Consider the following 11,972-nt stretch of genomic DNA (forward strand, 5'->3'; position numbering starts at 1 on the left):
GGACCTCAACATCCGGCTTCTTCACCTGAGGCATCGTCAGGGAGGGGTGCTGAGGAGTATTTCTGTCTGAAATAAAACCCTTTTGTGGGGAAAAACTCATTCTGATTGGCTGGGCCTGGCTCCACAGTGGGTGGGCATGGCTCCCAAGTGGGTGGGCCTATGCCCTCCCAGGCTCACCCATGGCTGCGCCCCTGCCCAGTCATGTGAAATCCATAGATTAGGGCCAAATTAATGTATTTCAATTCACTGATTTCCTTAAATGATCTCTAAATCAGCAAAATATTTGAAAATGTTGCCTTTATATTTTGGTTCAGTATACTGTACATGCAGTGCATTCGGAAAGTATTCAGACCCCTTGACTTTTTCCACATTTTGTTACATTACAGCCTTATTCTAAAATGGATTAAATATATATCCTCATCAATCAACACACAATCCCCTGAAATGACAAAGCGAAAACAGTTTATTAAAAATCAACAGAAATACCTTATTTACACAAGTATTCAGACCCTTTGCTATGAAACTCAATTGAGCTCAGGTGAATCCTGTTTCCATTGATCATCCTTGAGACGTTTCTACAACTTGATTGGAGTCCAACTGTGGTAAGTTCAATTAATTGGCCATGATTTGAAAATTTATTTTTATTTATTTATTTACCGTTATTTTACCAGGTAAGTTGACTGAGAACACGTTCTCATTTGCAGCAACGACCTGGGGAATAGTTACAGGGGAGAGGAGGGGGATGAATGAGCCAATTGTAAACTGGGGATTATTAGGTGACCATGATGGTTTGAGGGCCAGATTGGGAATTTAGCCAGGACACCGGGGTTAACACCCCTACTCTTACGATAAGTGCCATGGGATCTTTAATGACCTCAGAGAGTCAGGACACCCGTTTAACGTCCCATCCGAAAGACGGCACCGCACACACCTGTCTATATAAGGTCCCACAGTTGACAGCGCATGTCAGAGTAAATCCAAGCCATGATTGTGTTGAGGCACAGTTCTGCGGAAGGGTACCAAAAAATGTCTGCAGCATTGAAGGTCCCCAAGAACACAGTGGCCTCCATCATTCTTAAATGGAAGAATTTATGAACAACCAAGGCTCTTCCTAGAGCTGGCTGCCCGGCCTAACTGAGCAATCGGGAGAAGGGCCTTGGTCTGGGAGGTGACCAAGAACCCAGTGGTCACTCTAACAGAGCTCCAGAGTTCCTCTGTGGAGATGGGAGAACCTTCCAGAAGGACAACCATCTCTGCAGCACTGCACCAATCAGGCCTTTATGGTTGAATGGCCAGAGGGAAGCCACTCTTCACTAAAAGGCACATGACACCCCCTTGCCGTTTGCCAATTGTGATCTAAAGACTCTCAGACTATAAGAAACAAGATTCTCTGGTCTGATGAAACCAAGATTAAACTCTTTGGACTGAATGCCAAGCGTCACGACTGGAGGAAACCTGGCACCATCCCTACGGTGAAGCATGGTGGTGGCAGCATCTTGCTGTGGGGATATTTTTCAGTGGCAGGGATTGGGAGACCAGTCAGGATCGAGGATCGAGGGAAAGATGAACAGAGAAAAGTACAGAGATCCTTGATGAAAACCTGCTCCAGAGTGCTCAGGACCTCAGACTGGGGCGAAGGTTCACCTTCCAACAGGACAACAACCCTAAGCACACAGCAAGGCAATGCAGGAGTGGCTTCGGGACAAGTCTCAATGTCCTTGAGTGGCCCAGCCAGATTCCAGACTTGAACCCGATCTAACATCTCTGGAGAGACCTGAAATCTAGCTGTGCAGCGACGCTCCCCATCCAACCTGATAGAGCTTGAGAGGATCTACAGAGAAGAATGGGAGAAACTCCCCAAATACAGCTGTGCTCCGGAAGACTCAAGGCTGTAATCGCTGCCAATAGTGCTTCAACAAAGTACTGAGTAAATAGTCTGAATACCCTTGTAAATGTGATATTTAAATTTTTTATTTATAATAAATTAGCAAAAATGTCAATCTGTTTTTGCTTTGTCATTATGGGGTATTGTGTGTAGATTGATGGGGGAGGGGGGCAATTTAATCAATTTTACAACAAGGCTGTAACGTAACAAAATGTGGAAAAAGTCAAGGGGTCTGAATACTTTCCGAATGCACTGTATCAACCTCAACTACTCCTGAACATTAACTACGGTATTGGCACTGACCCTGTAAAACCTGAAAAACCTGATTCCATCATCAATACTTAATCATCAGGAGTTGAATCTGGTCCAAAGGGTTGATGATGACGGCAATACAAAAGGTTTTCACTTGCGTTAGGCGGTGCCTGGTACCGCACAGTGTCATTACCACCAGTAACCACAAGGTGGAAGTACAGACCTGGAAAGCATTACTGACTTCTGACTAAATTCATTGATTCTTGCTCACAGAAAAACTGAAGGAAAAACAGTTTACATTGATTCAAAAATATGCACTTAAAATACAATTAGCTGTGTGTGGATTCTTCCAAACTAAAACTTCACACGAATATAAAATCCAATAGCTGTTGAGTCCTGGTTGAACTGTACTTAAAAACGAGTGAAAGTTGGGTCTCCTGTCTGGTCCATCTGTAGAACACAATCTCCTCTCTTCAACCTGAGTGCTGTCATCAGGTGCAGTGGAGTTGACGGTCACTCCTACACACACTGTACAGCAAACATCTGGAACCAGCTCAGCCCATCCAGAGTGTATCTATCCCCCTCCCGGTAGCACCAGGCTGGGTTAAAACATCCAGTTGGTCCCCTGCTTCCCTCAGGGCTCTGAGTGATTTGAAGCCTGTGAACTGGTAGTATGGGCTTCATGGCTTTCAGATGTCTGTCTGTCTGAGCTCCAGTGTGTGTGTGTGGCTTCCAGCTGTGTACAAAGCGACATGCCACTGTGGATTAGAGTTCTCTCAGGAGTTCACTATGCTCGACACACACACACACACACACACACACACACACACAGCCTAAACCCAGCGAGGGTCCGGGTCACTCCAGGATTATGTTATTCTGACAGGGAGGTTCCTCCTGTTCCTACCTAGATAGTTGCAAATAACCACAGATCTCAGATCAGATTACCCTATAGTCAACCTTAACAGTAACCACTGGAGGATGAAAACATATCTGATCCTGTATCAGTGGATAGGGACAAAGTACAGAACTGATATCTCTGCACCACTATCTCAATGGTCCAGACCAGTCTCTGACTGGCACAAAGACATGGAAATGGCTGATCCCACGGTGATAGTTTTCTCAGGAAAGAGGAACGTTGGCAGTTCTATTGTTCAAAGCCTCATGTGTTTGAAATTCAAGCCTTTGAAGTTACTGCCATGGCTAGGTCGCTAGGAGGGGTAGTGAGGCTAGGTCGCTAGGAGGGGTAGTGAGGCTAGGTCGCTAGGAGGGGTAGTGAGGCTAGGTCGCTAGGAGAGGTAGTGAGGCTAGGTCGCTAGGAGGGGTAGTGAGGCTAGGTCGCTAGGAGGGGTAGTGAGGCTAGGTCGCTAGGAGGGGTAGTGAGGCTAGGTCGCTAGGAGGGGTAGTGAGGCTAGGTCGCTAGGAGGGGTAGTGAGGCTAGGTCGCTAGGAGGGGTAGTGAGGCTAGGTCGCTAGGAGGGGTAGTGAGGCTAGGTCGCTAGGAGGGGTAGTGAGGCTAGGTCGCTAGGAGGGGTAGTGAGGCTAGGAGGGGTAGTGAGGCTAGGAGGGGTAGTGAGGCTAGGAGGGGTAGTGAGGCTAGGTCGCTAGGAGAGGTAGTGAGGCTAGGTTGCTAGGAGGGGTAGTGAGGCTAGGTCGCTAGGAGGGGTAGTGAGGCTAGGTCGCTAGGAGGGGTAGTGAGGCTAGGTCGCTAGGAGGGGTAGTGAGGCTAGGTCGCTAGGAGGGGTAGTGAGGCTAGGTCGCTAGGAGGGGTAGTGAGGCTAGGAGGGGTAGTGAGGCTAGGAGGGGTAGTGAGGCTAGGAGGGGTAGTGAGGCTAGGAGGGGTAGTGAGGCTAGGAGGGGTAGTGAGGCTAGGAGGGGTAGTGAGGCTGAATGTTTTGGCCATAGTGTTGAGTGCCAGAATGACTGACTGGGTTTCACATCTCGGGGAACTAACACGAGTCTTCAGATCTCAGCCAAGGTTACCCATCATACTCTCCATTACACAACCAGAATGACTTTCTCTGGTTTGTAGCTCAAATCAAATGTCTGCATAGGACAGACAACTAAAATGCATATTTCATATCTGGATGGGACGGGGAACAGTCAGGACATCAATTTAAAAGGAATGTGAAACAAGTGGAAAGCCATCCCTCCTGAGAATATCCCCCCCCCTTTTTTTTCATCGCTCTTCAGTTCTCGCAGAGTGGTTTTGAATTCCTGGGCTCAAGAAAATAATGTCTGTGTGAATTGAATATCAGACTTGTTGTGTCTTGGATATCTTTAAAGCTGTTTGTTTCTGTCTCTCAAAATGAAATGTCAGATGCTGGTCTGGAGCTCTTTCTCATGTCGCTGAAGTCACAGCAACACCTGTCCCCACGACCCAGGCCTAGTGAACAGGCAGGAACTAGGGTCTAAGCCTGTACCCACTACCCGGGCCTAGTGAACAGGCAGGAACTAGGGTCTAAGCCTGTACCCACGACCCCGGCCTCTTGAACAGGCAGGAACTAGGGTCTAAGCCTGTACCCACTACCCGGGTCTAGTGAACGGGCAGGAACTAGGGTCTATCCTGTACCCACTACCCGGGCCTAGTGAACAGGCAGGAACTAGGGTCTAAGCCTGTACCCACTACCCGGGCCTAGTGAACAGGCAGGAACTAGGGTCTAAGCTTTTACCCACGACCCAGGCCTAGTGAACAGGCAGGAACTAGGGTCTAAGCCTGTACCCATGACACAGGCCTAGTGAACAGGCAGGAACTAGGGTCTAAGCCTGTACCCAGGCCTAGTGAACAGGCAGGAACTAGGGTCTAAGCCTTTACCCACTACCCGGGCCTAGTGAACAGGCAGGAACTAGGGTCTAAGCCTGTACCCAGGCCTAGTGAACAGCCAGGAACTAGGGTCTAAGCCTGTACCCAGGCCTAGTGAACAGGCAGGAACTAGGGTCTAAGCCTGTACCCAGGCCTAGTGAACAGGCAGGAACTAGGGTCTACGGCCTAAGAGAGGTCGCGTGCCAGCCAGCCTCTTTCTGCTCTCTTGCCAGCCCCTCATGGGATTGACAATGGAGTAGGAGCAAACTAAAACCCATCAGGCGACAAGGGAGGGTCTGGAATAGAGGGTGTGAGCAACAGTCCTTTTAAAGGGGTGTGGTTTACCTGTTTAATTGTATTACTGGTTAATGGTTGTAATTATTAATGGTTTAACAGGTTTACTAATGGGTTTACGGGATAAAGGATTAAATAGAGAATGGTTTCATTGTGTTTCCAGGTGAGGTTCGTCTGAGGCAGCTGTCAGAGAACACTACGTACTTCAGGAGGAAACTCAGAGAGATGGGCTTCATCATCTATGGCAACGATGACTCTCCTGTCGTACCCATGATGCTCTACATGCCCGCCAAGATAGGGTAGGTCTGGTAACAGCCTGTTAGAGATTTTTACCAGAACACAAACAAAATGCCAAGATAGGGTAGGTCTGGTAACAGCCTGTTAGAGATGTTTACCAGAACACAAACAAAACGCCAAGATAGGGTTGGTTTTATCAGTCCGCCGCGTAACGTCTTGGTCAACACAGTTTTAGAGTAAATAACCACTGTGAACATGATTGTTTCTGTTCACTTTTCTCTGACACGATCAACATAGCATTCCTCAGTCAGTCACAGAATAAGCAGATTGTTCACACATTGGTCACATGGTCTCTAACCCCACTCTCTGATTGGTTCTCTCTCAGGGCGTTCGGTAGGGAGATGTTGAAGAGGAACATTGGGACGGTGGTGGTTGGCTTTCCGGCCACGCCCATCATCGAGTCCAGGGCCAGGTTCTGTGTGTCTGCTGCCCACACCAGAGATATATTAGACACGGTGAGTCAACCAATCACGGACTAGAGTCAAAGGAATCCTCCCCCTCCCCATGGCGTCATCTCTATCTGCATCTTGCTGGTTCTTTTGTCTGTCTGTCTCACTCAATAGGGTTTGTGTTCATCACTAGTTATATTCTATTCAACTCTCTGTGATGTTAGTATAGGATGGAAGGAGAAGAAACTGCATTTGAGTATTGAGATGCACCTCAAGTATCTGTGGTCCTAGAATTGGGTCCAGTTCAATTGATGGGAATGTTTATGGTTGGTAAGTTGTATATCAATGGTTAGAATGTACGGTGAAGACTATTTCTGCCTTGAGACAACAGCATCATCGTTTTAATGGCTGAAAGAATCCATCCACATCTCTTCAAAGCAGTGGGACTGACTGACTGACACTTTCCCAGTAGTGAGTTAGTCAAGCCTGGCTTCTGACTTTCCTGTCTGATGTGCTGCAGGTGTGGAGGACAGGAAATATGTGATTTATTAGAGAGGGTTCAGAATATATGTTTCTTTCAAATACTTCAACTGGCCTCAATAGAGCTTACCTGGCGCAATGGAACCAACAATCGTCCCATAATTACCAACTCCACCCGTCTGGTACACCCAGGCAGCTTCAGTCATATGTACCACATGTTTTGGGAGAACAGCTATTATTTGAACCCAGGTGTGGGTGACTTGGAAGGACGACAACACAGGCCATTACTATGGTGGAGCAGCGAGCTCAGGCACTTCTATTTAGGAGTGTTGTCTGTCCAAGAGCTCAGGCACTTCTATTTAGGAGTGTTGTCTGTCCAAGAGCTCAGGCACTTCTATTTAGGAGTGTTGTCTGTCCAAGAGCTCAGGCACTTCTATTTAGGAGTGTTGTCTGTCCAAGAGCTCAGACACTTCTATTTAGGAGTGTTGTCTGTCCAAGAGCTCAGACACTTCTATTTAGGAGTGTTGTCTGTCCAAGAGCTCAGACACTTCTATTTAGGAGTGTTGTCTGTCCAAGAACAGTCCATCTTTTTGATGAGTGGGTCAACGTTGTTTTTAATAGTCCGCTTCACTTGTTGAAATGTATGAAGACATTTTTTTCTCTCTTTACTAAGTTCAGAGAAGGTATGGAAAAAAGAAAGTAGAGAGAGATTGTTTCCAGGTGGGTTGCGGACCGATGGTATTACAGGACAGATAAAGTCTCCTGAGGTAAGTGGTGTAGTTTTAGCTCGGGTTGTGTATTCTTTGTTCAGCCTTATGCAAATGGCCCCCATTTCTCTTCACTTAACAATTTAATCAGGTGAATTTCAGGGTTCAGCAACCCTCACCATGCTGTAAGAAACACACCCCCCCCATCTCAATCTCCTGGATCAGCAGGAAGTACTCCTGGTTCTAATGCTCAACATGCTGCTGTTGATCTTGATTTTGTATAGCTTCTCATTTCTCCACAGTAGAGGATCCTGCTTCTGAGACCAAATAGAATCCATCCAGCTCTCTCTCATACTGTTGTTGATGTTGAGTAGCTTTTCATCATTCCACTTGTTGTTACATCTTCTCTCCTGTCTTCCCCAGGCGTTGGAGGCCATCAGTGAGGTAGGAGATGTATTACAGCTGAAGTATTCTAGACACCAGAGACATCATCTCCCCTCCTCCCTGGGTTCATGGTCTTCTGAGGAGAGTCTGCTCCAGGAACCCAGCCACGTCAAGCCTTCTGTCATGTAACTAACTGAAACGCCTACACTGATGTAGGGTCAAGTTGCCTCTAGATGCTGATCTTCTGTCAGTTTAGTATTTTTCCACACTAATAGTTAATGTTAGGATTGGGGGATGGAAAGCTGATCCTAGATCTGTACCTAAGTGAAACTTCACCAGGTCTTAAAAGTCACCATGGTCTCATGTGTCCGTAGGGTTTTCTTAATGCATCTTAACTTATTGTGACTTAATTTTTTTTGAGTTTGTACCTTAACGTTGAGTCTTAAATATGTCTGTGTGCATTATGGGGTCTTCCAATGCAATAATAACAAGATTACATTGACATTGTAGTAATTTAGCAGACTTTTCCAGAGCCACTCAGAGCATCTTGCTCAACGGCACATTCACAGCTTCTTCACTGATTCGGCTCTGGGATTCGAACCTTTAGCTTACAGACCCAACACTTTAAACCACTAGGCTGCCTGCTGCGTTTCCTAAAGGTATTTCCAGCTTTTAAGATAGGAGGGAGTAATCAAGGGGTCTGAAACCTGGAACGTTTTAATATTAAAATATACAGTACCACTTGTTTGGTTATACCAATGGTTGGTTACTGGCAGGAGTTATGTAACAGACAAAGTAAATTAATAATATAATATCTATCAATATCTATCATTCCTTACATTAGTAGAGCACTGATATGGGTAAAATACCCCTCCCCACCTAAATATAGGCCTTCATATCACATGGGGTACATCAAGTGTCAACCTTATTTTTTTTATTTAATTTAACTTAAACCTTTCCACTTTAATCTGTGTTTTATACTTGAATATTGTCACTGGGTCCTTTCTCTAACCAAATCTATGTATTGTACATTATCTACTGTTTATACTGTAAATTAACATGTGAAATCTTCTTTGACTTAACATCGTAGCTAGTCACCAATCACAGAGCTGCTTTCCATGAGTAGTCCTAGCTCTCTCTCTAATCTACCTATCACACCTGGCTCATGTTCATTAGGGCACATCTCAGCCAAAACAAGCAATTTCTTATTGGACAAGCCCTGGTAGTCCCTCCCAGTTTCAGTTAGTTTTGTTCCATTTTGTGCCTAATGAACACGACCCTGTTCCAAACCAGATCCGTTGTGATATTTAGAATAGTAGGGGGAATCCCTTTGTAGAGCTGACATGTTGTGAATCATCTTTTTCAGCCTTTAATATTTAGTGTTCTTTACACCTGTGCTGGAATAACTTGAACTCATATGTCTTAAACATTTTGAACAGCTCTAGAGTCTTTAACAGAGCCATAACTGGAGATTCTCTAATACTGCTATAGGATGAATAAGAGGCAGGTCGTGTTGTGTGTTTCTTTAGGATCGGTTTCCTGGAATAAAAGAAAATATATATATATATATTTCAATGGAGATTCTTGCCTTCATCTGTGTCCGGGAAACTGACCGTTACTGAAGAGACATGTCATGTGAATATCGAACTGTATATCTGAACCGAAGTGCTGAGTTTATTATTAAACAATCCAGCGCTGATGTCTTCTTCCTGAACAATGACACGCTGGGTGTAATGTAACCACACTGTCTATCTGTATGTATGACGATGCTGCATACTAACCATGCTTGTCTGATGTACAGATATGTCCTTATTCGGAAAACACTTCCTATGGATACCCTTTTGTAAGCTATTATAGGTGCATCCATAATGCCTTATGAGCTATGTATAATGCATTATAATGCACAAAATAGGTTTAATACAGGAAGTGTTACCCCTTTGTTTATTTATTGCAAATTCCCTATAGTATTTCAATCTGCCTTGTTTTGGGGAAGATGTTTCTAATGTAGTATCTTTGTGGGTTGCAGCTCTAAGTTCTACAGCGGTTCTTCTAAATTCCATTTACAGTCAGCCATTTCAGGAAGTCAAACTTCAGTGTGGAATTTTTTTAATGGAAATTCAGAAAACGATGAGTTTTTACCTAGTGAATTGACTTGATTTGTGAAGGGATTGACCCCCAACCCTGTTCCAGAGGAACTATGTACGCGTGTTTTTATAACCGGCAACATGTTTTCAGTGCTAATACTACTGACGTGCATTAGAAATACACAGATGATGTAGCCTCACTGTAACGACAGGCGTTGCGGCTGGCTAACGACTGCTTGGTTTGAAGAAAGCGTATTTTTACCGCCGACTGTCTCTCACAATGATTCTTCTTATCTGATATGGCATTCCAGAATTAGCTGATTTTTGTTTTGGCTGGCTTGTATATTTCTTTTGTGTAAATTATATATTTGATTTTCCATGGGTCAACCTATGGGTCATTTCAAGTGTAATATTGTGATTAGTCAAATATCCGGTTTGTAGTTGAGGTGTGTGAGTGTAGAAATGTATTGAACAGAGCTGAGGCTGAGACTGTGATCATTCCACCACTACAAGCTCCTTTTAAACTATCTGTGACATTTTAAAGTGTCTAGAATTTGTTCAGCAGTAAAACTGAAACCTAGTTGATTCTGCATTGTATTTAGTTCAAGCCGTGTCTCTTGGTCCCGAATGGCACTCTTGTTCCTATAGTGTACTACTTTTAACCAGAGCCTTAGTCAAAAGTAGTGCACTGTATAGGCAATGGGGTACTATTTGGGATGCCTGCTCCGTATCCTGTTCCCATCTCTATTGAGACAGGATGTGATTGCTCATATCCAGCAACATGATCTCAGGAAGGCTGTTTACATTTCTACAAAGCAAATAACATTTAACCTCAGATTTAATTCATCACTGGCCCGTTTTTTAAAGTTAATGTGTTTTTAAAATGAAAAGATTAAAAAGTCCTTTGATGTAAAATGACATTGTTTAACCAGCAATGGGAGAGATTTGTGAACTGACTTAAGGACTATGAATAAAACCTGTATGTTATCAGTAGGCTTTTACCCTTGGCAAGTTCAATGTTTGGAGATAGTTAGGGTTGAAAGAAACCATTTGAGGTTTTTTGAAGCAATGGTGTGTGTTAAACCGTGCTGTTGGAAACGGTGCTAAGATTAAATCTGTCTTTGTTTGTATCAAGCTCTTGGTTAGATTTGTCTTTTGGCAAAGGTCTATATACATACGCACGATGTGTAATGTAATCTATCGGAAAGTCTTTACAGAATGAATACCATTAAATGACTTACAACCCGTTTGTATCTTAAAGAAGACATCTCTGATTTATTCCGTTTATATGTTACACACACTGAGCTGTAGAGAAATGTATCTATCGCTATGACTAACACCAACATCTGTATCTCTAATGAGATAAACGATAAAACAAATGATTCTGTGTGTGTATCCTTCTCATTGTTGAGTTGAGCAAATATATGCATTTCTCATTGAAAAAACACCTATTGCCTATATGATTCAACATTTCCGATTTTTAAAATTTTTAGTCCGTCCCAAAAATGCCTCCTGTCCTTTATGTATTTTCCTTGAGCTGTTTATTTATTTTTTTATTTTTTTCCTCCTTCTCTGTTATGTCTTAACATCTGTGGATATTTATCTATTATTCTGAGAACAAATGTGGTCACGATCTGTCTAGATGCATTCTACACAGAACTAATTTGTAGGCAATTTAGAACTGTAGAACTCACTGTAGACGCGCCCGCTTCAATGGGGCCAGAAGCCATGCTTTGTTACGATTCTGAATGGCAACAATGCAAGAAGCTCTCGTGGGGAATTGTAGGTGGCTCTTTTCAGCTAGTTTTATCTTGTTCAACAACTCAGACATGTGTCGCATGTGGCAAGGACTATAGACTATCACACACACAGGAAATGCAAATTCAGCTGTGTGGTGCCCGCTGAAGCCTCCCTCCCAGCCAAACTTAACACATTCTATGCTCGCTTCAAGGCAGACAATACTGAGCCATTCAGGAAGACTCCCGCTGCTCTTGACGTCTAGGTGCTTTTGCTCTCCGAGGCTTACGTGAGGAAAACGCTCAAAAGAGTGAATACTCACGAAGCCGCCGGCCCAGATGGCACCCAGAGTGTGTGCTGACCAGCTTGCAGACGTATTTTTCGCTATCCTCTGACACAATCTAATTTTCCTACCGCTCCATCAGATCCATGGAAGATGCCATTTCCATCACTATTCACACGGCCGCTACACATCTAGTCAAGAGGAACACCTATGTGAGAATGCTGTTCATTGACTACAGTTCAACATTACACACTATTGTTCCCTCTAAGCTCGACACCAAGCACAGAGCCCTGGGTCTGAACACCACCCTCTGCACCTGGACTTCCTGAAGGGCCGACCACACGCCGAGAGGATTGGCAACAACACCTCCAAATGGACTCT

The 11,972-nt window shown here is 44.3% G+C and overlaps 1 protein-coding gene across 1 annotated transcript in view; it reads left to right on the forward strand.

Moving 5' to 3' along the window:
* The window catches only part of LOC129824865 (serine palmitoyltransferase 2-like), a 29,195-nt gene extending 18,245 nt beyond the window's left edge, over positions 1–10,950 (forward strand). Inside the window, exons 10-12 of the mRNA XM_055884399.1 lie at positions 5,394–5,529; positions 5,853–5,982; positions 7,527–10,950. Of these exons, the coding sequence (XP_055740374.1) occupies positions 5,394–5,529; positions 5,853–5,982; positions 7,527–7,676 (416 nt within the window). The 3' untranslated portion in view covers positions 7,677–10,950. The remainder of the gene's footprint in view (positions 1–5,393; positions 5,530–5,852; positions 5,983–7,526) is intronic.
* Positions 10,951–11,972: the final 1,022 nt, after the last annotated feature.

This window comes from Salvelinus fontinalis, chromosome 27 (assembly GCF_029448725.1).
Source record: "Salvelinus fontinalis isolate EN_2023a chromosome 27, ASM2944872v1, whole genome shotgun sequence".
NCBI lineage: Eukaryota > Metazoa > Chordata > Actinopteri > Salmoniformes > Salmonidae > Salvelinus > Salvelinus fontinalis.